Source organism: Rana temporaria, chromosome 4, assembly GCF_905171775.1.
Source record: "Rana temporaria chromosome 4, aRanTem1.1, whole genome shotgun sequence".
Lineage (NCBI taxonomy): Eukaryota > Metazoa > Chordata > Amphibia > Anura > Ranidae > Rana > Rana temporaria.
In genome coordinates, this window is record NC_053492.1 from 13,539,861 (window position 1) to 13,567,249 (window position 27,389).

A 27,389-nucleotide genomic window follows, 5' to 3' on the forward strand; every position below is an offset into this window, starting at 1 on the left:
CCAGGGCTTCCGGGTTCTGATGACTGCGGGACTGGGCGTTCCTATCCCTGCCTCAGGTTTCTGATGACTGCGGGACTGGGCGTTCCTATCCCTGCCTCAGGGTTCTGATGACTGCGGGACTGGGCGTTCCTATCCCTGCCTCAGGTTTCTGATGACTGCGGGACTGGGCGTTCCTATCCCTGCCTCAGGGTTCTGATGACTGCGGGACTGGGCGTTCCTATCCCTGCCTCAGGTTTCTGATGACTGCGGGACTGGGCGTTCCTATCCCTGCCTCAGGGTTCTGATGACTGCGGGACTGGGCGTTCCTATCCTTGGATTACATGATTGACGGCTTGTGAAACAGTTCCCCTGTCGCACAACGCGCGTCACCAGATTTCCGGAAATAGCCAAGCTGCGAGTCGGCACTATACGGCGCCTGCGCAGTCAGCTCTACACAGCAGGCGTCGTATAGTGCCGACTCGCAGCTCGGCTATTCCCGGAAATATGGTGACGCGCGTTGTGCGACAGGGGAACTGTTTCACAAGCCGTCAATCATGTAATCCAAGGATAGGAACGCCCAGTCATCAGAACCCAGAAGCCCTGGACAAAATGACAATATAACGGTATGTACTGAGAAAAAAAAATGACCTGCATACAGTAAATGTCCTTAGTATGCTGAATGTAATGTTAAAAAATTTTTTTTGGGTGAACCCCCGCTTTAAGATGCTAACTCATTCACAGAAATCACATACTGTACACAAAGATCACATTTATCTGCTCAGGGTGTTGGTTCCAAAGTCCAACAGTCTTTCTCAGTAGGAAGTTGATGGCTGCCGAGAGAAATTACGCCATAGGGGAGCAGGAATGCCTGGCCATCAAATGTGCTAGTTTCTCCATGACAGGAAATTTCATTTGGTGTCAGACAATGCCCCACTGACCTGCATGAGACTTAACAAACACACAAATGCTAGGGTGACTAGGTGGTTCTTGGCCCTACAAGAGTTTAGATTTGTGTTGGACACAGGCCTGGAAAACAACCCCATAATGCTGGTCCCCTCTTAGGGTATATTAAGAGTGTCCCACACTGCCTCGGACACCTCCTCATAGAGTAAGGTGACCAGATTTTTTAAATGAAATCCGGGGACATATTTTTTCTTTACTAGTAATGGCAACAATCAGCGACTCTCTGCCCGTCGCCGCCCGCCTCACAGCCTCTCAAGTCTTACTCTTCGGGCCCTGGCTACTACTGGATGGGGAGCCGAGGAAGATCACTCCACCAGGGAAGGCAAGGAGATAGGCAGGTGGCTGGCCAGGATTTGAGCCAAGGCAGAAGAAAATGCGAGCGAAACTGAATGGGCATGCGCCCGAAACTGAAGAAATATTCCCTCCGCTCCGACCAGCACATGATCATCAGAAAGGGGCACAGATAATGGGAAAAATACAACCCCCCTATGCTAGTAAATACAGCAGAGCGGGGATGTGTAATTCAAATTTTTTTATTTTAATTCTGCACTAATTGTCTTTGAAATTGTCCCTGCCCCCTATTAGATCCAATCTGGGGACAAAACCAGGGACAGACTTGGTCCAGGGACAGTGTCCTCAATCAGGGGACTGTGCCCTGAAACTGGGGATGTCTGGTCACCCTATCATAGAGGTGGGATATGTTCACGCTGCTAAGGATGTGCGCTGGATGGGAGATGTACATCCCCGATGTTTGGGTTGATCTTTTTAAGAGAGATGACAAGAGCCAGTTGGATTATTCAGGCATTATGAGGAGTTCCGGGGTGATCTGGTAAGGGGGGGAAACTGGCCTGTAGTTTCCCCAGGATTGTTAAGACCTATTAGGACCTAAAATCGGTTGTGGAATTCAGTGACTCGGAGATCAGCTAGCTGATTATCCAAACTCTCCCAAATATTACAGACTGCCTTATTTTTCAGAGGTCAATGGAATGGTCCCTTACATTGGTGACCAGTGGAAGAAGGGCCCTCTTACATCGTCATCAGCAGGTAGACTGCCCCTTTACAGATCATTGATGCCAGTTGTTACTGAGAGACAGAAATTGTTAATTTCTCAAGGAACCCCTAGTAACCTTTGGAGGAACGCTGGTTGAGAAAGGCTGGACTAAGCTGTAATATATTTCTATCCCCTTTGGTGGGAGTGGAGATTACCTCATCTATAAGGATATACAATACATACACGCATAGCACAAGGCCTGTGTTTACACTACGAAGCGTTTCTCAAGGCTGCAGTTCCTCTGAGCTCCACAAAGTGGTGATCTCACTTCTACCCAGACAAGAAGTCTCTATGGAAGACAGGAAATGATGTCAGGTATAAATAGGAAGTTCCAGGTTAGAGGTGCGTCGGGAGGAAGTAGAGAGGAGACATTGCTGAAAGTGGCAGCAGAGGAGGTAATAAGATCTTATTTTCACCCAGTAATCCCCGTCATGTCCGTCCTCTTCCTCCATAGTCACTGTGACGTCTTTTATCTCCAGCAGATGATGATACACACATATATTGTGTGGAAACCTAGATTAATCCCTTCAGGGTCAGAATATTTTCCCACTTATGGGGTCAGAACATTCTCTTTATTTTGGAGATGGGTCACCTTTTCCACCAATGACCTTCTCACCTCATCAGTCTATACCAGGGGTCTCCAAACTTTCCGAGCAAAGGGCCAGTTTACAGTCCTTCAGACTTTGAGAGGGCCGGAGTTTGGCCAGTGTGAGTAGAAAATGCCCTGGCGTCAATGTGGGTAAATAATGCCCTATCATTGATATTAGTGGGAGGAAAATGTCCCCATTGTTGGTATTAAGGGAAGAATTATGGCCCCGTCATTGGGAGGATTAGGGTCCCCTCATTAGTGTCAGTGGGAAAAATAGTTGTTGGTATCAGGGCAAAGAATTGTGCCTCATCATTGGTGTCAATGGGAAGAATAGGGCCCTATTGTTGGTGTAGAAGGTATAGTGCCCCATTGTTGGTGTACAAGGAATCAGTGTTGGGAATAGTGTCTCAAGGGCCTGATAAAGGCAAGCAAAGGGCCACAGTTTGGAGACCCCTGGTCTATACTAATGGATTATACAATGCTTATTATAGGGGGGTTTATTTAGGGGGGTTTGAACATGTATGTTTGTAAGATTCAAATGACATCACAGTGACCTCACAGCTCCTCCTCCCAATGTCCTTTCATCCCGCTCATTTCTCTTATTTTCCAATGCTCTTAGGATGTGGGCCTGTTTTGTATGTAATGATGTCAGAAAGCCTGTGACCTTTGTAGTAGGGGGCTCTGTGTTGGTAAATTATACCTCAGCCTGAAGTGACTTTAATAAATTGGAGACATAAATAGAGAGGTGAGGAGGATTCTGGCAGGTCACATGACATCACTCCTTTTACTATTATTAAAACACAGACCTGACTGGAGAGGTGAGGGAGATTTAAGGAATGTAATTTGATTTTTACTATTCATACTGTATATCGATTTTTTTAGATTTGGGAAGTCTGGTGAAAATGACCATCACATTTCTTCCAACTCCTGATAGAATACAGAAATAAAAAGAAGATTCCAGAAGTCCCCAGCAAGATCACTGGGCTGCTGACAGGAGAGGTGAGCGGTGCTGGGAATTCTGGGACATTATCCAGTAACAGACAAGGGATGTGTCTGGATGGTGACTGTATCATTGTGTGTGTCAGGTTCCTATAAGGTGTCAGGATGTCACTGTCTATTTCTCCATGGAGGAGTGGGAGTATTTAGAAGGACACAAGGATCTCTACAAGGACGTCATGATGGACAATCAGCCGCCCCTCACATCACCGGGTAAGAGGAGACTTTATTGTAAAGGAGAGAGCAGTACGGAGGCTCCACCTAGATCCCCCATCATCTGATAAACACACAGAAACAAAGGGCCAGATTCACAAAGGGGATACGACGGCGTATCTCCTGATACGCCGTCGTATCTCTGTTTCTATCTATGCGACTGATTCATAGAATCAGTTACGCATAGATATCCCTAAGATCCGACAGGTGTAATTGTTTTACACTGTCGGATCTTAGGATGCAGTACCGCGGCCCCCGCTGGGGGAGTTCGCGTCGTAAACCAGCGTTGGGTATGCAAATTAGGAGTTATGGCGGATCCACAACGGATTTTCGCGTTCGCTACGTCGCCGCTAGTCTAGTTTCCCGTCGCAAAGTTAGTCGTCGTTTTAGGTGCCCTAACTTTAGTCAGCAAACGTATTGCTGTCTAAAGTATGGCCGTCGTTCCTGCGTCGAAATTTAAAAATGAACGTCGTTTGCGTAACACGTCCGGGAATACGGAAGTACGCTACGCGCATCGCCGTTCGATAAAATTACGTCACGGCGCGCAAAGCACGACGGGATTTGCGAAACTGAGCATGCGCAGTAGGTCCGGTGCGGGAGCGCTCCTAATTTAAATGGCACACGCCCATTTGAATTGGCCCCAAGAATTGGCGTAGTTTTCATCGCAAGTGCTCTGTGAATCAGGCACTTGCGATGAAAACTTGCGGCGGTGTAACGTATCTACGATACGTTACGCCGCCGCAGTTCTATGTGAATCTGGCCCAATGTATTCAGTCAGTGTTCTGGACATTTTATAGATAGACAACTCCTATCCTCATATTGATTCGTGGTTCCAAATTAATAACTACTGCAGTAGGGAACAGACAGAAAAGATACACTCAGCATCTTTCCAAATAACTGTTCTGTTTATTGAGCGCAATTTAAAAAAAATTTATATACGCGATTACGTAGGTATCACATTAATATTACAATTGTACTTTTATGGTAACAAGGGGCGTAACATAGACAGGCCAAATTGTAATCAGGACTCGAAAAAGAATGCAACATGTAATGAAAACATTATTAGAGCTGTTTGCACAATAATGTCGCCCACACACCGCCGGAATTTCCGACAACAAATGTTCGATGGGAGCTTGTCGGAAATTCCGACCGTGTGTAGGCTCCATCGGACATTTGCTGGCGGAATTTCCCACAACAAAAATTTGAGAGCCAGTTCTCAAGTTTTTCGAGCGTGTACACATTTCCGACGCACAAAATTCCACACATGCTCAGAATCAAGCAGAAGAGCCGCACTGGCTATTGAACGTCATTTTTCTTGGCTCGTCGTATGTGTTGTACGTCACCGCGTTCTTGACGTTCACAATATCCGACAACATTTGTGTGACCGTGTGTATGCAAGACAACTTTGAGCCAACATCCGTCGGAAAAAAAATCCACGTTTTTTTTGTTGGAATGTCCGATCGTCTGTACGCGGCATCAGTGTAGTATGCAATACATAGGCAAACCATACAAAAATAGAATACGGTTCTATACAGAATTTACAAATTTCCTTTACAATCTCCCCTCTTCTGATCAATATTTTACATTTTGATCACTAACCATACCTCGTATTACCCTTAACCTGGAACCTCTACACGCTTAGGGAGGTAGTCCTGGCCAATGAGGCAAACTCCAATGGGGAGAATTTAATAGCTGAGACTCGTTACAATGTTACAAATTACCTTTTATTGTGATTAAAACCTACATAGAAACAAAGGATTATTAAGAAATATTTACAGAGTACAGTGGAACCTTGGATTACAAGCATAATCCGGTCCGGGAGAACGCTCATAATCCAAAGCACTCGCATATCAAAGTGACTCTCCTACTGTGAAACATTCTCTTTGAGATCCGAGTGGAGGACTTCAGCTGCTGGGACAAATACAAGCAAGTGAGCAACACACACCATACCAAATCTCATAGGGAGAGGTTCCAATGTCCCCTTAGGGGCTTAAGAAAACGTTCAGGCAATAGTTTTCTAGCTTCCCGACATCCCTTTAGTCTCTCTACTTTTTCCACTACATTGTGGACAGAAGCGGTGTAAAATAGAAGATCAACATTTCTTGTAATAACTTCCCCACAAAATGTGTCTGTTACTCTCTCTAGCTTCTGGGACTACTACTTACAAACTACTTCTGATAAAACTTTTTGCTGTGGCCTTTGCAGTAGCATTTACAACTGGCCAAACGTCTGGCCATCCAGGAAAAATCCTGCTCAAATTGCTGTTTCTCTAGCTGCTTAATCTGCATGATTCTTAGTCCCTGTAGACTTGGTAACCCTGTTACCCATTGCTGTGGATCCCTGTCCACTTTAATCAGTTATCTAGGGGCTCAGTATAGGTGGAACCACACCTTTGGTTCAAATATATTCTAGTGCTCCTCTTGCGACGGGCATTTCTGAGGGTCTCTTACCCTCCATTAACTACTTAAAGCGGAGGTCCACACAAAAATTGAACCTCCGCTTTCCGGATTCCTTCCCCCCCCCTCCGGTGTCACATTTGGCACCTTTTCAGGGGGGAGCAGATACCGGTCTAAGACAGGTATTTGCACCCATTTTCGGGCATAGACCCCCGCATATCTGCCTCAGTCTGCGCCACATCTGGCGCCCCCAGCTGTCTTCTAGAAGATACACGAGTTCCAGAAGACAGTAGGGACCAGTGGCATTGCGCAGCGCGAGTCGCAGCAAGTCGATTCCCTTACCGAAAATGGCAGTGGCAGCATCCGAGGGATGGGTCGGCCTTGGGTGCAGACATCGCGTATGTGCTGGACAGGTAAGTGTCCTTATTTTAAAAGTCAGCAGCTGCAGTATTTGTAGTGTAGTGTACTATTTCAGCAGATGTATGCTTCATATAACCTGTTATTAGTGTTAGTCTTCCTTTTCTTATCTAACACTCGGATGAACAGTAGACAGTGATGACATAACCACCAATTAATTGTCACAGTTCAGGAATGTAGTCAAAAACAGAAGCCAGGGTTTGGAAGCCAAAGCGGGTAATCAGAGGGGCTGGGATCAGGAGACCAGAAGTCAGTGTTGTCAGGAGCAGGAATTAGAAGAGAAGTCAGGCAGGTACGCACTGGAGATCATAGACCACGCAAGGGCACGGAGGGAATGAGCAAGGCTGTTTAACCCCTTTTAGACCGCCCCGCGTATATGTATTGTGGCAGGGCGCCCTTGAGCGTGAAGTCATGTACCTGTACGTGATTTTGATTTCCGGGTCTGGGGCACGCGCCACTGGCGACCAACTTCCACTGTGATTGGACACAGCGGGAGCCAATCAGCGGGTCCGGAGGACCAGATGTCCGCTGGGACCCACCGATCATTCCCGAGGCAGACAGAACTGCGGTCTGTCTATGTAAGCAAGGCAGATTGCCATTCTGTGACAGGAGAATACATAGTATTTCTGCTAAGCAGGAACATGGATCTCTGTCTTTTTACAGTACAAGCACCTCCATCCCACAGTTAGGGACACATGTAACCCTTTGATTGCCCCTGATGTTAACCCTTTCCCAGCCAGTGTCATTAGTTCAGTTACAGTGCACAATTTTTAAGCTCTTATCACTGTATTGGTGTCACTGGTCTCCAAAAAAGTGTCACTTGGTTTCCGATTTGTCCACCGCAATGTCGCAATCCCGCTATAAGTCGCTGATCTCCACCATTACTAGTGCAAAAAAGAAATAAATAATAATTCCATAAAAATATCCCATAGTTGGTTTGCGCAAAAGTTCTAGCATCTACAAATCAATATACACTTATTGGAGCCGAATACATATTGGCCTAAACTTAAGAAGAAATTCGATTTTTGAAGATTTTGAATTGGATGTGCTTTATAGCAGAAAGTAAAAAATATAGTTTTTTTTTCAAAATTGTCTGTGATTTTATTGTTTTTATAGTGAAAAAAATAAAAACCACAGGGGTGATCAAATACCACCAAAAGAAAGCTATATTTGTGGGGAACACGGACATCCATTTTATTTGTGTGCAGTGTTGCACGACCGCACAATTGCCAGTTAAAATTGTGCCGTATCGCAAAAAATTGCCTGGTCATGAAGGCGGGTAAACCTTTCAGTTTTAGTCAAAAAGGGGCTGGATGTAGGCTGACTAATGAGGCAAGTAATGGTAACCAGGTAAGTCACTGTGGAAACAACAAGTGGCTGGTAATTAATCAACAGCTGAGCAGCCTCTGTGTACAGAAAGAAAAGAGCTGCTAGTAAATAGGAGGAGCCAAGCCCTGACATCAATACAGTTCAATTAAGGGGAGTAAAATAGGTACCCTTTGTCCCAAAAATGCCTTACCGATCAAGTAAGTCTTATAACTCAAATGTAAACAAAGGGCTTACCTCAGCCGACTGATTATCAAAAATTCCCAGATAGTCCCAGCCTCCTTGTTTCGAATTCTCAGGGTCACCTGTAAATCCCCTCCTGGCTGGCTCGCCAACTGATCTGGAAATTTTATAGATAGGCAACTCCATTCCTCATATTGATTAATGGTTCCAAAGTACTGCATTAGGGAACAGACACAAAATATATACTCAGCATTTTTCCAAATTACCATTCTGTTTATTTGGCACAACTGAATCTTTTTATACACATGATTACATAATTACAATTGTACTTTTATTGTTACAAGGGGTGTAACATAGGCAGGCCAAATTCTAATCAGGACTCAAAAGAATGCAACATATAATGAAAACATTGTGCGTGCCATGTGTACAATGAGTGCAGTGTGCAATACATACAGTAGGCAAATCATACAAAAAAGAAACAGTTTTATACAGAATTTTCAAATTTCCCCTTTACAGTCAGTGTTTGTGTCTCCGACAGATGGATTCAGTAATGGGAATCCACCAGAGAGATTTCCTCATCCTCTGTATTCCCGGGATTCCACACAGGAACATGACACCATCCCTCACAATGATCAGGTAGATGCATAATAACTATTGGTAGTTATGATTTATACACAAGCTTGTTTGACACAATGAATGTTTTATGTAATATTCAGAGCGGGAATCTCGAGGAATATAATATTGTTATCAAAGAGTATAAAGAAGAGGATGAGGAGTATGGAGTGATGGAGAAGTTCTCAGGAGGACACAAGGATATGATGGAGCCACCTAATACCAGGAACCCACCAGAGAGATGTCCCCGTCCTCTGTATTCCCGGGATTCCACACAGGAAGGTCACACTATTCCTCACCATTACAAGGTTGGTGGGATGGAGCATCTAGAACATGGAGACATGATGGAAAAGTGTGGATTTGTTATGTAATATCACAATATTAAAGCCTTTAGTTTACAGATGTTATTTTCTATAATTTTCGTGGTTTAGGGTGAAGATCTGATGGATATGAAAGTTGAAGTTAAAGCAGAAATAGAGACGTATGTGAGGGATGATCAGCAATCTATGGAGGAGGATGGAATAATGCGGAAAATTAAAGAGGAGGACACTCTTACAGAGATCAGCACAGGTGGGTCATTAACACTAAATACACTGCTCAAAAAAATTAAAGGAACACTTTTGAATCAGAACTCCTGGGATATTGATCTGGTCAGTTAAGTAGCTGAGGGGGAGGGGTGTATACAGAGGGGGTTAATAATGAGTTTCAGCTGCTGTGCTGTTAATTGAAATTAACAACAGGGGCACTAGATAGGCAACAATGAGACGACCTCCAAAACAGGAATTGTTTTTCAGGTGGAGGTGTCTGACATTTTCCTTACTCATCTTTTCTGACTGTTTTTCACTGGTTTTGCATTTGGCTAGGGTCAGTGCCACTACTGGTAGCATGAGGCGATACCTTGACTCTATAGAGGTTGCACAGGCAGTCCAACTCCTCCAGGATGGCACATCATCATGTGTCATTGCCAGAAGGTTTGACTGTGTCTCCCAGCACAGTCTCAAGATCATGGAGGAGAATTCAGGAGACAGGCAGTTACTCTAGGAGAGCTGGACAGAGCCGCTGAAGGTCCTTAACCCATCAGCAGGACCGGTATCTTCTCCTTTGTGCAAGGTGGAACAGGATGACCTCCAGCAGGCCACTGGTGTGAATGTCTCTGACCAAACAATCAGAAACAGACTTCATGGGGGTGGCCTGAGGGCCCGACATCCTCTAGTGTGCCCTGTGCTCACTGCCGGACACTGTGGAGCTGGATTGGCATTTTTCATTGAACACCAGAATTGGCAGGTCCACCACTGGTGCCCCATGCGTTTCACAGATGAGAGCAGATTCACCCTGAGCATATGTGACAGACATGAAACTGCATTGCTCAAAATATGGGATGACGCTCTCAAGGCCGCAGACGAAGGAGAATCTTGTCTCCTAGTTCTGTTGGACCTAAGTGCAGCTTTTGACACGGTAGACCAGAAACTATTACTGACTCGGCTAGCAGAAGTAGCCAAAGTCGCAGAAGGTGATCTATCATGGTTCTCCTCTTTTTTTGGAAAATCGATCACAAATAGTGAAACTGGGACCTTTCACTTCTGAAAAACGCACGGTGTCATGCGGAGTCCCTCAAGGATCCTCCCTGTCACCGGTGCTGTTCAACATCTATCTTCGCCCTCTCTTTGAAATCATTAGCAGTCAAAAACTACTTTACCACTCTTATGCAGATGACACACAACTGTATTTTCGTATCTGCAACAAAAAGGATCATCATCTCAGTCTAGAGAAATGCCTCTCTTTGATTGAAAACTGGATGACAAAGAGTTATCTTAAACTCAACAGTTCCAAAACAGAACTTCTTCTGTTTCACGCCAATCGCAAGAACCAACTTGCAACAACTTGGACATCCCCGCCCATTCTGGGCCAAACAATCGCCCCTAGCGCCAAAGTCAAAAGTCTCGGGGTCATCTTTGACACCTACATGACAATGGACGCACAAATAGGGTCAGTAGTCAGCGGATCTCAACATCTGCTGCGCCTACTACGCAGACTTATCCCATTCATTCCCAAAGAAGGCATAGCAGTCGTGGTGGGAACAATCTTCAACTCCAGACTGGACTATGCCAATGCCCTCTATCTCGGACTCCCAAAGTACCAAATCTCTCGTCTGCAAGTCATTCAAAACACGGCCGCCAGACTTGTGACTGGGAAAAAACCCTGGGAATCGATCTCACCTTCACTGAGAACCCTTCATTGGTTGCCAGTAAATTGCTTTTAAAGCACTCTGTCTGACACATAAGTGCATCCATGGGAAGGCCCCCCAATATCTATGCGAAAAAATAAAAGCTTACAACCCCAATTGCGTTCTGCGATCCACCAACCAAAATCTGCTCCAGATACCCAAAGCCACATACAAGTCCAAAGGAGAAAGAAGGTTTGCGTTCCAGGGTCCCAGACTATGGAACGCTTTACCAACCAGCATTCGGTTGGAGGAGAACCACTTGGCCTTCAGAAAAAAGATCAAAACTCATCTCTTTTGATGTCAAAGGAGACAGGAACAACGAGCGCCCAGAGGCGATTTAGTTTGCATGTGCTGCGCTATATAAGTTCTTCACTCACTCATGAAAGGGTCTAGAGAAGCCGTGGAGAACTTTATGCTGCCTGTAACATCATTCAGCATGACCGGTTTGGTGGTGGGTCAGTGATGGTCTGGGAGGCATATCCATGGAGGGAAGCACAGACCTCTACAGGCTATACAATGGCACCCTGACTTCCATTAGGTATCGGGATAAAATCCTTGGACCCATTGTCAGACCCTATACTGGTGCAGTGGGTCCTGGGTTCCTCCTGGTGCACGACAATGCCCGGCCTCATGTGGGGAGAGCATGCAGCCAGTTCCTGGAGGATGAAGGAATTGATACCATTGAATGCCCCCCACGCTCACCTGACCTAAATCCAAAAGAACACTTCTGGGACATTATGTTTCGGTCCATCCGGTGCCGCCAGCTTGCACCTCAGTCTGTTCAGGAGCTCAGTGATGCTCTGGTCCAGATCCGGGAGGAAATCCCCCAGGACACCATCCTTCGTCTCATTAGGAGCATGCCCTGATGTTGTCAGGCATGCATACAAGCACTAGGGGGCCATACAAACTACTGAGGACCATTTTGAGTTGTTGCAATGAAATTTCAGCAAAACGGACTAGCTTGCTGCAATTCTTTGAATTCTGTCCTCTGCAGGTTGATAATTTTCATTTCCATCAAATGATGTGCCATCCGTTCATTCCTAACACATTACCCCGTCCATATCAGTATAGATATCCAGCATGAGACTTTTGCCCGTTGTGATCTGATGTGTTTTCAAAGTGTTTCTTTAATTTTTTTAAGCAGTGTGCATTCATCCACCCATACTGCTTACTGATTGGTCCAGAGTAGGGTGGGGACTGGGTGATATCAGCCTGTAATACCCTGGTAACTATCCTGAGCTGTGTTTCTTATCCTGTATTTCTCTCGGATAATCTTCATTCTCTGTGCTGCAGACACAATTTATGTATCTAGACTTGATTTAAGTATATTCTGGGGTTCAGCTGGCAGGGACGTGTTGATTTTCTTCACGTTCATTGCTCAGCCCAGGCACCTGGTTCAAGTGTCTGGGGTCTTCTTTCTTTTGTCTGGGTCTAGTAAGATATCTGACAGAGCAATTTACCCCGAGGTTACTTACTCTGTTGTTGGCTGGCTGTGCGGGGTGAGTGCAGTCTCAGGAGATAGGAGGCAGTGGTGTGGGACCTCTGCAACTTATCTCAAGTAAACATTTAAATTGCAACTGATTACTGAATATCAATATTATGATTCCTGACCCTTACACTATATAATTTATATTGTACATTACATCCTTGCCCCTGCACCATATACTGTACATTTGCATTTGTTGTACATTACACAGTCCTGACCCCTGCGCTATGCACTCTATGTTGTAGAATACATAATTCTGATACTGTTTAGTCCTAACATTTGTAACCAATATAATACGTTTACATTACATAGGCCTTACTACTTTTGTATCCATTTTCTACTAGCTGGATGTTTTATTTCTGATGATTTGATTGGAGCACAGACTTTTACATGTTGATAATAATGTGATAACATCTTCAAACTACAGACCTTTAAACAGAAAATGATAATGAGGGAGGAGTCAATAACCCAATGATGGTGGTGTTCAGGATCAGTCAAGTCTTCATCTTGGTTGTTCCCCCCCCCCCCAATCCTCACTCTCTGACCTCTGGTGGGGCTCAGCCCCGCTGTTATTCATGACTAAATCATGGACTAAATAAGGAAGTGCAGGACTTCTTGTGTTGGGAAGATGGCAATGAGTGATAGAGGGGGTGGGGACACTCGTCCTATAATCCCCTCATCACTGTCACACCTATAAAAGACAGTTCTCATTGTTTCCTCACTCTCTGACTAAGGTCTATGAATTAATAAATTAACTGGTAGGAGATCAGAGGACCCATTTACTAGTTACCTTGAGGGGGGAATTGTAAGATCCTCAGAGACAAAGCTGCCTGATGTGGGCGGAGTCCTGGTTTAGGGGAACCAATCAGCTCATGTCTAGTAATAATCTTTTTATTTCTATTTTAGTAGATGGACGGGAGATGAGGAAAACCTCAGAGGATTGTCTCACTTTGTCTCCAGACTGTAAAGTAGAAGATGAGGACATCACACAGTATAGTCCAGGAGAAAACCCGACTACCTCAAATGTCCATCCGGCACCACACAGTGTAGATGGACCATCGTATTCCTCTTATCCTGAGGAACCTCAGACTGTGTGGGACGGGGCCGTACTTCCAACAGATAAGAGGTTTTCCTGTACTGAGTGCGGGAAGGGATTCCATTCTAAATTCCATCTTAATGTGCATAAAAGATCTCACACAGGGGAAAAACCGTATTCCTGTAATGAGTGCAGAAAATGTTTTTCACAAAAGTCAAATCTTCAAATACATCAGAGGCTTCACACAGGTGAGAAGCCATATTCCTGTTTTGAGTGCGGGAAATGTTTTTCAGTGAAGTCCCATCTTTTCATGCATAAGAGGTCTCACACAGGGGAGAAACCGTATTCCTGTCTTGAGTGTGGGAAATGTTTTGTCTTAAAATCACATCTTGTCACACATGAAAGGCTTCACACGGGGGAAAAACCGTACTCCTGTTCTGAGTGCGGGAAATGTTTTTCAGACAAGTCTTTTTATTACAGACATCAGAGATTGCACACAGGTGAGAAGCCGTATTCCTGTCCTGAGTGTGGGAAATGTTTTTCAGACAAGTCCAGTCTTTACATACATCAGAGATCTCACACGGGGGAGAAGATGCACTCCTGTCCTGAGTGCGGGAAATGTTTTTTAAATAAGTCACATCTTTATACACATCAGAGATCCCACACGGGGGAGAAGCCGTATTCCTGCCCTGATTGTGGAAAATGTTTTTCAGAGAAGTCAAGTCTTGACAGACATCAAAGATCTCACACAGGGGAAAAGCCGTATTCATGTTCTGAGTGCGGGAAATGTTTTTCACAAAACTCCAGTCTTCGCAGACATCAGAGGTCTCACACGGGAGAGAAGCCGTTTTCCTGTCCTGAGTGCGGGAAATGTTTTGCAGTGAAATCCAATCTTTACAGACATCAGAAATCACACACGGGGGAGAAACCACTTTCATGTCCTGAGTGAGGGAAATGTTTTTCAGTGAAGTCCTGTAATCCTATACAACAGGGATCCCACACAACCCTCGAGGTGTATTAGTGCCTTGAGTGCGGAAAATGTCTTGTATATGAATGTTGCTGGACATCACAGCTCTCATGTGGGGAAGAAGCACACCCTGATATACACCTCAGATATACTCCATGGCTGATCTTCATCATGTAAGAAACACTTCATAAGGAGATCAGAGATCACCAAAGACATGGATGAAGTGTTGTACCATGTTGGCCATTGATAGCAGTAGAAAAATAAAAATGGAGTCATTACCTCTCATTCGCTGAGTACATTTTGTGGTTGAAGTTTTTTCGCAAGGCCTGGGTGCAGGATGCATTGGTCAGGAGTATGTCATATATAGCCCAGCATACAGAGTGATCAAGAACATGGATTATTTGTCATTTTTCTCTTCTTTGTGATGGTGACCTGCAGTTTACATCTTGGCCTTGAGCTCATTAGTCAACACTACACTTGGGTACAGGGCCAGGACAAGGGGGTGGGTGGTCACCCAAGGTAGCTGCACAGTGTTTAATGTGGGGGAAGGGTGTGGGGGTGTCAGAAACCATGAATCAGACCGAGACAGAAGTACAGTTAAATCACACTTGTTTAATAATAATAATAAAAAAGTATAGAGTATAGAGTAAACTAAGGTGACCAGATTTTTAAAATTAAATCTGGGGACATATTTTTTTTTACTAGTAATGGCGGCAATCAGCGACTCTCTGCCCGTCGCCGCCCGCCTCACAGCCTGTCAAGTCTCACTCTCCGGGCCCCGGCTACTACTGGATGGGGTGTGGAGGAAGATCCCTCCACCACAGAAGGCAAGGAGATAAACAGGCAGGCGGCTGGCCGGGACTTGGGCCAAGGCAGCAGAACTTGTGAGTGGAGCTGAATGGGTATTCGCTCGAAACTGAAGAAATATTCCCTCCGCTCCGACCAGCACATGATCATCAGAAAGGGGCACAGATAATGGAAAAAATACACCTCCCCTAAGCTAGTAGGAGCGGTGGAGTGGAGGTGTGTAATTCAGATTTTTTTTTTTTATTCTGCACTAAATGTCTTTGAAATTGTCCCAGCACCTTTTCAAATCCAATCCGGGGACAAAACAGGGGACAGACTTGGTCCAGGGACAGTGTCCTCAATCTGGGGACTGTCCCCTGAAACCAGGGATGTCTGGTCACCCTAGAGTAAGCGTAGTCAAAACATAGCCAGAGTTCAGGAACCGGATCGCATAGTCTGACAAACCAAATTTTTTTATAAAGCTAGAGAAGAACGTAGTAGAACAGCAAGCAGGATCTGGAGCCAGAAGGAACATCAGCCAGGCAAGTCTTCAACAGGAACGCAGGAGAAAGTCTCTGTGATGTTGACCAAGGCGAAGGCAGAGAGCAACTGAGCTGGAAGGCTTAAAGCGGTGGTTCCCCCTAAAACTAATTTCTAACAATAGATTCGTAAGACCCGTTACACTGCGGGTAGGCTGGCTTTTTTTTTTTTTTTTTTCGTACATACCGAGATCTCCCCGTCTCGTCCCTTGGCGGTGGGCGGAACTAGTTGATTGACGTTCCTCGGACGGGCGCGTACGTGACGTCACGACTTTCCCGAAAGAAGCCGAACGTCGCTGCGCATGCGCCGTATAGAGTCGGCTCTATACGGCGCATGCGCAGCGACGTTCGGCTTCTTTCGGAAAGTTGTGACGTCACGTACGCGCCCGTCCGAGGAACGTCAATCAACTAGGAACGCCCACCGACAAGGAACGAGACGGGGAGATATCGGTATGTACTAAAAAAAAAAAAAAAAAAGCCAGCCTTCCCGCAGTGTAACGGGTCTTACGAATCTATTGTTAGCAATGTGTTTTAGGGGGAACCACCCCTTTAAGTAGGCATTACTGACAAGCAGGATCATCAACAGGTGAGTCACTGTGGAGAGATAGGAGCTGGCAATTAGCCAACAGCTGAGCGGCCAGCTCAGAGCAGGAAGGGCTGAGCCAGCCCTGACAGGGGGTGGCAGACACCTCTTAATACATCCTGGGATATGACCTGTCACATGAGCATGTTGGTAAATACCTGTGTAGAGAAAAGCATAGGGGTGCTGGGGAGGTGACCTGATTCATCTGATGCCACAGACTTCTCTGTATTCTGAAAGTCGGCCTTCGGCAGCTGTACAGGAGCTACCACTGGGGGTGAGAAGAAGGAACTCACCAGCAGATGGTGGACTGTGGGGACTCACCAGCAGTGCCATGCCTAAGTCTGGTGAGTACAATTCAGAAAGGGGGGAATTTGTAGTTGGGTTGTTTTTTTCATAGAGATTTGGGGATTGGAGTTGGGAGGGATTTTTTTATGGGAGCCACTCTGCGCTTTACCTATTTTTGACCTTTACACTTTGTGTGTTATGCACTCTTGACCCAGAGCAAAGTAGGTTCAATTGTTATTAAACTATACCTCTTTGAGCCCCTCCCATGGTTAGCACATTTCCCCCCCTTTCTGAATTGTACTCACCAGACCTAGGCATGGCATATGCGTTAAAAACAGTTCCCGAACTTCTCCTACTTATGAACTGGGAGCTGCAGGGACCCTCTGTCATTTTCGGCGGACTGTCTGCTGTTCTGCGCATGCGCGGCCAGACGGAGCCTCGGAAATGTCCATTATTGCCTGGCATTCGACAGAACTTCTGAAATGTCCGTAATTACCCGTCTGCTCATTAGGGTGCCCACGTGTCCCGGATTGCCCGGGACTGTCCCACAATAGACATGTCTGTCCCGGGTCCCGGGCACCTTCATTCCGGGACAATACAATGTCCCGGAATGAAAAAGAGGACACAGCCACCCCCTACTAACTAATAACTACATTTCCAGAACTAGTTGCTAGGGCCGACGCTGCCTGGCATCTTACAACCAGTGACAATTTACTCTCAGAAAGTGAGACCGGGAGCGAGGTCTGCGCCTAGTGCAGCACTGCTGTCCCCACCCACCTTGGCTCCTCCTCCGTTTCCGGCACCCAGCGGCAAGCAGCAGGGACTTGTGTGATCCTTATTCTCCAGATAGTGACGCCACTCCTTTCCTTCTACGCACGTGGGTCATGCAGAGGGAGTGACATCTGGTGGCAGACGATGGGTGGCAAGCGGCACTGCATCTGGTGGCAAGTGGCACATTCACCTGACAACCCGCCGCCAAATTCCCCATCAACCTCAAGACTACATTTCCCCCCAACCCCCCTCATCTTTTTGGGGGGAAGGTGAGAGAGGGGGTGTGTCCCTGAATGGCAGTTTGGAAGTGTGGTCACCCTACTGCTCATGCAAGGCCGACTTACGAACATTTCCAATTTACAAACAGGAGGAAAGTCCCTAACGGGTTCGTAACCCGGGCACCCCCTGTAAGTCCAATTATTGGTGTCAGTGAGATAAAATAAGCCTCATTGTTGTCGTCGGTGAGATAAAATAGGACACATCATTGGTGTTAGTGAAGTAAAACAAGCCCCATAATTGGTGTCACCGAGATAAAAATAAGTCCTATTGTTGGTGTAGCACCCTTTAGTGTGCTAGGTGTAATATAATTGGTAGTGTAGGAAAATTAGTTTTAGCTCAGAGCTAAGCCTGAGCTGCTGAATCTGCGTCAGGATTCAATGGGTTCAGGCTGAATTAATCATCCTTACAGCTTTTTTGGTGCATTTCAACAGTCAATAATTCACTGCCACTGTGCAAAATCCTGGATCCTGCAAGATAAAAACATGATAACACTGTAGCCAAAATTCCAGGCCTGTCCTGCTGCATCTAGTCACCAATGAAAAGGTCTTGCTCATAGTGTACATTGGAAATGTTATCAGAGCTGCAGTTCCTCTGAGCTCCACAGGGTGATGATCTCACTTCTACTGAGACAGGAAGTCTCTATGGAATACAGGCAGGAAGTGATGTCAGGTACAGACAGGAAGTGATGTCAGGTATAAATAAGATGTTTCGTTTGGGAGGAAGTAGAGAGGCGACATTGCTGGAAGTGGCAGCAGAGGAGGTAATAAGATCGTGGGCCAGATTCACAAAGAGCAACGAAGATTCACAAAGAGATACGACGGTGTATCTACAGATACACCATCGTATCTCTGACTTACACTGGTCCTATCTATGCGCCTGATTCATAGAATCAGTTACGCATAGATAGGGCTAGATCCGACAGTGTTACACTGTCGGATCTATTTTTAAATTTTTTAAATATTTAAATAATATGTAAATCAGCGAGATACACAAATTCACGAACGTACGCGGACCCGACGCAGTCTTCTTACGTCGTTTCCGTAGCGGCGTACCCGTCGTATACTTACCCCTTCTTTTATCAGGCGCAGCCAATGTTAAGTATAGCCGGCGTTCCCGCGTCGAATTTGAATTTTTTAACGTCGTTTGCGTAAGTCGTTCTCGAATACGGACGGACGTCATTTACGTAAGCGTCGAAACCACTAACGTCCTAGCGACGTCAGTGGGAGCAATGCACGGCGGGAAATTTCGCGGACGGCGCCTGCGCATTTAAATCGGCACGGGAACACGCCTGATTTAAATAGTACACTCCCCTAGCCGCGGAATTTGAATTCCGCCGGGGGATTTAGGATCCGCCGTCGCAAGTTTGGAGGTAAGTTGTTTGTGAATTAGCCACTTGCCTCCTAAACTTGCGGGAGCGGATCTTAATTCACGTAGATCGAGCGGATCTATAGATCCGCTGAGCTACGTGAATCTGGCCCCTTATTTTCTATTTACACCCAGTAACCCCGTCATGTCCGTCCTCTTCCTTCATAGTCACTGTGACGTCTTTTATCTCCAGCAGATGATGATACACACATATATAGTGTGGAAACCTAGATTAACCCCTTCAGGGGCAGAACGTTTCCCACCTACAGGGCCGAAATATTCTCTTCATTTTGGAGAGATGTCATCTCACTGGTGATGAAATGAACATTCCTGGGTTCCGTGTGACACGGCTTCACAGAACAGAACTAAAGTTCAGGTGCCGAATCTGAACCCCATTGAAGACCATGGGAGCCGAATGTTAAAGACCAGTAATGGCCGTTTTCGAGGCTAAGGGGCGGGGGTGGGGCTGGGCACTGCCCTGGGTGACATGGACCAAAACAAACCGATTTTATTTATAAATCCATTTGGCAGGCAGCAGTAATTTTAGTAATGCTTAAAGCGGTAGTTCACCCTCACTTACATCATTTTTCCATCGAGACAGGCATTGTAGCGCGAGCTACAGTATGCCTGTCCCGATTTTTTTAACCCCGGACTCGCAGTGTAATCGTACATTATAGATTTCGGCTCCCGCGGGGAATGGGCGTGCCTATGGAGAGGGAGGATGATTGACGGCCGGCCCTGGCACGTCACTCTCCCCGAAGACAGCCGGAGTAGGTCTCTGCTCTTCACGGCGCCGATTCCCCGAGGGGAGTCGGTATCTTCGATGTACGAGTAAACGGTGAGTACGGGGAAAAAAAAATCGGGACAGGCATACTGTAGCTCGCGCTACAATGCCTGATTTTATGGTAGAACAAAACATTTTTTTTTTTTGGGGTTTATAGGGTGAACCCCCGCTTTAAAGTGTTACTAAACCCAGGACCCTTCATTCACTATTAAGGATGAGCTCCCGCGTGTTCGCACAGACCACGTGCAGAGCCAGCCAGGAAGTCGACACTGCGCTGCGCTAATCACAGGCAGTGAGACATTCTCCCGATCTCTGCATTCACACATCGGGGGAAATATGTCTCACTGCCTGTGATTAGCACAGCGCAGTGCTGACTTCCTGGCGGGCTCTGCACATGGGCTGTGCGAACACACCGGAGCTCATCCTTATTCACAATATCTGGTCTCCCACAGTACACATGGAAATTCAATAATTTTCGTAAATATAAACTGCTAAATACCTTTTCTCATCAGCAGTCTTATGGTTTCTAACACTGGTTAAAGCTTGTGGGAGGCGTTTTCATTCCCCTCTGACTGTGCTATGAGGCTGCATGACCCCCGACCCAATGTCTGGACAGTGCTGATTGGCCTTGAGCTGATCACATGCACCCTTCCAAAAAATAAAGGGCTAGATTTAGATAGCCCGGCGTAATTTTCTGCGGGCGTAACGTATCTCAGATAACTTAACTCAACTTAACTTAGGGCGCAAGTTCCGTATTCATAAAGAACTTGCGCCCTAAGTTACGGCGGCGTAGCGTATGTGGTCCGGCGTAAGCCCGCCTAATTCAAATGTGGATGATGTGGGCGTGTTTTATTTAAATTACTTATGACCCCACGTATTTGATTTTTTTTACAAATGGCTCATGCGCCATCCGTGAAAGAATCCCAGTGTGCATGCTCGAAATTATGCCGCAAATCGTCAATGCTTTAGACGTGAACGTAACTTACGTACAGCCCTATTCGCGAACGACTTACGCAAACGACGTAATCGAAGGAAAATTTGACGCTGGCCCGACATCCATAATTAACATAGGATACGCCTCATATAGCAGGGGTAACTTTGCGCCGGAAAAAGCCTAACGTAAACAACGTAAAAAAATGCGCCGGGCGGACGTACGTTTCTGAATCGGCATATCTACCTAATTAGCATATTTCTTGCGTAAATCGACGGACGCGCCACCTAACGGCCAGCGTAAATATGCAACTAATATACGACAGCGTAAGAGACTTACGCCAGTCGGATCTTAGCCTAATTTCGGCGTATCTTGCTTTCTGAATACAGAAAGAAGATACGCCGGCGCAGCTTTGAATTTGCGCGGCGTATCAATAGATACGCCAACGTAAATTCTTTCTGAATCTAGCCGAAACTCTTTAGCAATACACACCAAACTGAGCATGTGCACCGTGCCTCCAAGACTCTGTACTATCAGCAGATGGATTGGGGATGGTAAAAGAAGGGGCTGATCAGAGAATACAAACAAAATGGCCCCTTCCCAACTATAACTGGCCTTCACAGCAAGGGCAACGCATGCAAGACAAAACCAGACAAAATTCCCAGCCAGTCTGCTCACTAACCGAATTAACTTGTCTAACCAATGTGATTGGTCATAGTAGTAAGCAATGGCTGCTTGAAACAGCAGCCAAACATTATGACGCGTACACACGATCGGTTCGTCTGATGAAAACGGTCTGATGGACCGTTTTCATCAGACGATCCAATCGTGTGAGGGCCCCATTGTTTTTTTATCCATCGGTGAAAAAACTAGGAACTTGTTTTAAAATGATCTGATGGTTAAAAAAAACGATAGAAAAAAAAAACGATCGTCTGTGGGTACGTCCATCGGTTAAAAATCCACACATGTTCAGAATCAAGTCGACGCATGCTCGGAAGCATTGAACTTCATTTTTCTCAGCACGTCGTTGTGTTTTACGTCACCGCGTTCTGACACATTCGGTTTTTTAACCGATGGTGTGTAGGCACGACTAATGAAAGTCAGCTTCATCGGATATCTGATGAAAAAATCCATCAGACCGTTTTCATCAGACGAACCGATTGTGTGTACAGGGCATTAGGGAAACGATTGCTTATTCAATCATCGTGACTGTATAAGCAATCACAGTGTAATTAAAAAAATATAATATTGGTCACCCCCTCCGCTATGGTGACACTGCACAAAAAAAAAAATAGATATTTTTTTTTTCCATACTGTCACAAAAGCAAAAGCTGTGTCGCTATGGTTACACTGTAATTCTGCTGTAGTCATCATGTACAATGGCTCGCAGCTCTGATATCCCCCAGCAGTACAATCTCAGCAGACCAGTGCTACCAATCACCGCAGTGTACCTAATCAGCACCACATCAGTCCCAGTGTCCCTAATCTCCCCCGCTCCAGTCCCAGTGTCCCCGATCACTGCCACACCAGTCCCAGTGTCCCCGATCACTGCCACACCAGTCCCAGTGCCGCCAATCACAGCCACACCGGTCACCATATCTCAGATCACGGCTACACTGGTCACCACCATGTCCCCAATCACTGACACACTGGTCCCCAATCACTGCCCTGACAATGTCACCAGACCCGTGCTGCCAGTGACCACAGTGTTCCTAAAAAGTACCACACCAGTCCCCTGGTCCCTGACCACCTCCCCTGTTTTGGGGTGTAATTGCAAGCATGCCCATGCTCTAAGTGAAAAGATCATATAAAATGTAAAACTTTTTGGAAAAAATATATATATATCTATAACAGTATACACAGTATCTTACAAAAGTAAGTACACCCCTCACATTTTTGTAAATATTTTCTTCTATCTTTTCATGTGACAACACTGAAGAAATGACACTTTGCTACAATGTTGTGTAGTGAGTGTACAGCTTGTATAACAGTGTAAATTTTCTGTCCCCTCAAAATAACTTCACACCCGCTGATTTTTTTTATTTTTTTTAACCTAAAAGGCATAATGAACTAGTATGCACCACATACTAGCTCATTAGGAAATACTTGCCTTAGAACGAGGCGTGTCGCCAGTGATCCCGGTCCACGCCGATGGAGTGGACATTTTCCCTTGGCGTATCTTCCGGGTATCGCGGCTTCGGCGCTGTGATTGGCTGGAGCAGCGATGTCGTCACTCCCGCGCATGTGCGCGAGAGACTTCTTTACGGCAAGGTCCGGCGTCTGCCAGACTTTCATCCGAGGTTTAGGAGATATTCTTTTTACCTACAGGTAAGTCTTATTATAGGCTTACCTGTTGGTAAAAAAAAAAAAAAAAAAGGGTATACAACTGCTTTAATACACCCCTAAGTGAAAATGTCCACTTCCAGTGACCAGTATGAGAGAGTGAGAGCGATAACACCGAATTTAACATACCTGCTCCCCATTCACACCTGAGACCTTGTAACACTAACGAGTCACATGACACCGGGGAGGGAAATGGCTAATTGGGCCCAATTTGGACATTTTCACTTAGGGGTGTACTCACTTTTGTTGCCAGAAGTTTAGACATTAATGGTTGTGTGTTGAGTTATTTTAAAGGAACAGCAAATTTACACTGTTATACAAGCTGTACACTCACTACACAACATTATAGCAAAGTGTTATTTCTTCAGTGTTGTCGCATGAAAAGATACAAGAAAATATTTACAAAAATATGAGGGGTGTACTTACTTTTGTGAGATACTGTATATACACATACATTTTTATTACATTATATCATCATTTTCCAAAAACTTATGGAAAAAAATGAAAGCTTCAAAGGGTGTTTGCTTTCTAAAATGTGGTCATTTTGTAGTTTCTACTCTAATTTATGCCCCTAGAAAGCCTGAAAGTGGTCCTTGGACTTTGTGCCTCTCTAAGTGGCTACACTGTGAAAAAGACTCACAAATGTGGTATCACCATACTTAGGAGGAGTAGCAGAATGTGTTTTGGGATGTAATTCTAAGTATGCCTATGATGTGTCTTAGAAATATCTTATTAAATTGGAAGTCCAGGCAAAAACTAACTAACACTACACCTGCTCTTCCACATTCTAAACCTAATCTTTCTAACCCTGTAAAGCACAAATTGCTGTAATTACCTATTCTGCAGCTGATTTGTTTCGGTCCTCAGGGGCGGAACCTTTGTGCCGGAGAGGACCGGCTGTAAAATGCCTGGGAAGTGATCTTACTCATTACTATGAGTAGTTATAACTACTTACGAGTTACTATTAGTGTTGCTCACGAATATTCGCATTGCGAATATTCGACTCGAATATAGCATATTCGAGAAATCGCGCTATATTTCGAATTTCGCGGTGAATATTCGCAATTCCGAATATTCGCATTTTTTCAATTTGATTTTTAAAACAGATCACATCCTATCGACGTCTAAAAGCATTGCTGGTATGATTAGAGACCCTGGGCCGAGTAGCTAAGCTGAGGCGATCCTTTTATGTTGCCAAATTGAAAAAAAAAAATTGCGATTTTTCGCTATTGCGAATGCGAAAATGATTGCGAATTTTCGATAACTGTGGTAGGAGAACTCTGATTGTCTCTGATGCAAAAGGGGGGGGGCTTTGTGTATGTGTATGTTATGAATATTTGTATGTTTGATATTATTATTTTTTGTAAGAAGGAAAAAATTGCGCATACCTTAAAAAAGGGGAGAATACAGCAGCAACTCAAAAATGTTATACAACATAAATTAATACAAGACAGAAAATGGAGTCGCTCTACAAGAATAAAAAATATGTCTAGTGACAAGACATGTGGGCAAATTATAAAATAAGCAAGCGCAAATAACTTGTGTAATACACAGTGAAACAAATATATAAAGAAATATAGTCCCAATAATAGAAAAATAATCTTTCATAAAAATGTCTTTGATATGTGAAGTGAAAAAAAGTCCAAAGCATGCAGCATGAACGTGTTCAATCTTTAAGGTGTTTGATTGACAAATGGCTGTGACAGATGGATAGAGTAAAGAATCACCACCAATGCAAAACACTTTTTATTTTCTATTGTAAAATATCAAGAATATTCTGAGCCAATCAGAGTGCTCCTTCCGCATTTGCCGAATATTCGCAATTATTTTGTATTGTAAAATATCAAGAATATTCTGAGCCAATCAGAGTGCTCCTTCTGCATTTGCCGAATATTCGCAATTATTTTGTATTGTAAAATATCAAGAATATTCTGAGCCAATCAGAGTGCTCCTACAGCATTTGCCGAATATTCGCAATTATTTTGTATTGTAAAATATCAAGAATATTCTGAGCCAATCAGAGTGCTCCTTCCGCATTTGCCGAATATTCGCAATTATTTTGTATTGTAAAATATCACGAATATTCTGAGCCAATCAGAGTGCTCCTACAGCATTTGTCGAAATTGCGCAATAAATATCGCATTCGCATGTTGCGATATTTCGATAAAATATCACGAATATTCTGAGCCAATCAGAGCGCTCCTCCAGCATTTCTCGAAATTGCGCAATAAATATCGCATTCGCATGTTGCGATATTTCGATAAAATATCACGAATATTCTGAGCCAATCAGAGTGCTCCTACCGCAGTTATCAAAAAATCGCAATTATTTTCGCATTCGCAATAGCGAAAAATCGCAATCATTTAATTTCGATAAAATATCACGAATATTCGAATTTAGCGAATATATCTCGAATATTCGAATATATATTCGAGATATATCGCGAAATCGAATATGGCATATTCTGCTCAACACTAGTTACTATGGGGTTTCTGTTGTCGGCTGCCTCTCCACACTGAAGCCACTACTGACAGCTGAGGCTGGGACTGGACTCGCTGCAGAATATGCAAGTACAATGACTTTCATTGGGTTAGGTATATTAGGTTTAGAGTGTGGCAGAGAGCAGGTTTAGCATTAGTTAGGTTTTGCCTGAACTTCCACTTTAACTCACAACTTCATGTAACAACTTTTCCAAAAACTTGAAGTTTTCAAAGACTCACTATGGCCCAGATTCACAGAGAGCAAGGCGCACATTACGCCGCCGTAGGGCAAACACTGTACGCTACGCCAACGCAGCGCAGAGAGGCAAGCATTGCATTCAGCAAGCCAGTGCTCCCCACGCTGCGCCAGCGTGGCGTGGGTTTCGAAGTCGCACGCCGGTGTAGGTTGAAGTGGGCGTGAACCCATGCAAATGAGGCTTGACCCCCATGCAAATGATGGGCCGAGCGCCAGACACGTACGTATCACAAACTGCGTATGCGCCGTGACGTGGACGCAAGCACAGCACCCCCATGCGCCTGCTCACAACCACAACGCCGGCACAACTGCCTAAGCTACGCCGGATCACTGCGTATGCCGTGAATATAACGTACGCCCAGCCAGACACACGTCCAACGCACAATACGCCGGCTTGTGTTCCCTGGTGTAGACCTGTGCATGTCTGTTGCTGGGTTGCACCTCCTTTATGGGGAATAACTTTACGCCGGACGCACAACTTACACGCATCTCGCGTAGCATGCGCCAGGCACACGCACGTACGTGAATCGCCGTATTTCCCTCATTTGCATGTTTGAATGGCTAATCAATGGGAGCAGCCCCATGCGTCCATCCTAAATGTGCGCCCACCCTACGCCGGAGTGTGCAAGCTACGTCGGCGGGGTGTAGCCTGTTTTTAGGCGCATATTAGTTTGTGGGTCTGGCGCACACATACGCCGGCGCACATTTGCACTTACGTCAGCGTAACGTGTTATACGTCGGCGTAAGTGCTTTGTGAATCTGGGCCTATGTCTTTAAGAAAAAAACCTTAGGCTATTTGCTTTCCAAAATGGGGGCAGGCGTGAGTGGGTGTTTCTTTTGTTCTGGTAATTCAGGGACTCAAGAAATATGATAGGTAGTTGGAAAATTAGATGCATTATTTACGTTCTATGAAAACCCAAAGGTGCTCCTTGGATTTTGGGTCTCTCTATGAGTAGACTGTGAAAAAAGTATCACCCATGTGATATCCCAATACTTGGAAGGCAATGTGTTTTGTTGTGTAATTGTAAGTATGTCTATGCCATGGGTGATAAACAATGTGTTAGGATGACAACTTTGTAAAAAAAAAAGTAATTGTTAAACAAATTGTGACAAAAAAATTACAACTTAAAAAAACTCAGATAATTCTTCGCTTACAGAAAAAAACTTGCATAAATTATATGACCACAACAATGAGGATGGACGAGGACCAGAATCACATGACTGAGAAGATACTAAACCTCACCCTGGAGATCATCTACCTGCTGACCGGAGAGGTGAGGAGGATTCTGGGAGGTCACATGACATCACTCTTATCTCTATTAATAAAACACAGACCTGACTGGAGAGGTGAGGAGGATTCTGGGAATCTAACATGATATTCTTATTGGTTTTCCAATATAGAGATTTCCTCTTCTGAAGTCTGGAGATCATATCACTATCACAGTGCCTCCATGTGACGCCCTAAAACCTGAGAGACACAACATGCAGAAGATTCGAGAAGTCACCAAGAAGATGATGGAGCTGCTGACAGGAGAGGTGAGGAGGATTC

General features: G+C 45.0%; 1 protein-coding gene and 3 long non-coding RNA genes across 4 annotated transcripts; all 4 read left to right on the top strand.

Annotated features, from left to right (window-relative positions):
* The first annotated feature begins 2,224 nt into the window (after positions 1 to 2,224).
* On the top strand, positions 2,225 to 3,708 carry LOC120935937. Its single transcript, XR_005748565.1, has 3 exons — positions 2,225 to 2,388; positions 3,465 to 3,581; positions 3,668 to 3,708. It is a non-coding gene; the product is annotated as an uncharacterized LOC120935937 (long non-coding RNA).
* A 5,283-nt stretch (positions 3,709 to 8,991) lies between these two features.
* LOC120935936 lies at positions 8,992 to 13,377 on the top strand. Its single transcript, XR_005748564.1, has 3 exons — positions 8,992 to 9,033; positions 9,157 to 9,295; positions 13,342 to 13,377. It is a non-coding gene; the product is annotated as an uncharacterized LOC120935936 (long non-coding RNA).
* Positions 13,378 to 13,514: 137 nt separating this feature from the next.
* Positions 13,515 to 14,402, top strand: LOC120935541 (gastrula zinc finger protein XlCGF17.1-like; the record flags this gene model as incomplete). Its single annotated transcript, XM_040347590.1, has 1 exon — positions 13,515 to 14,402. A coding segment is annotated over one exon (888 nt), but the record flags the coding sequence as incomplete, so codon positions are not given.
* A 4,000-nt stretch (positions 14,403 to 18,402) lies between these two features.
* Positions 18,403 to 27,318, top strand: LOC120935260. Its single transcript, XR_005748386.1, has 3 exons — positions 18,403 to 18,441; positions 26,998 to 27,114; positions 27,242 to 27,318. It is a non-coding gene; the product is annotated as an uncharacterized LOC120935260 (long non-coding RNA).
* The last annotated feature ends 71 nt before the right edge of the window (positions 27,319 to 27,389 follow it).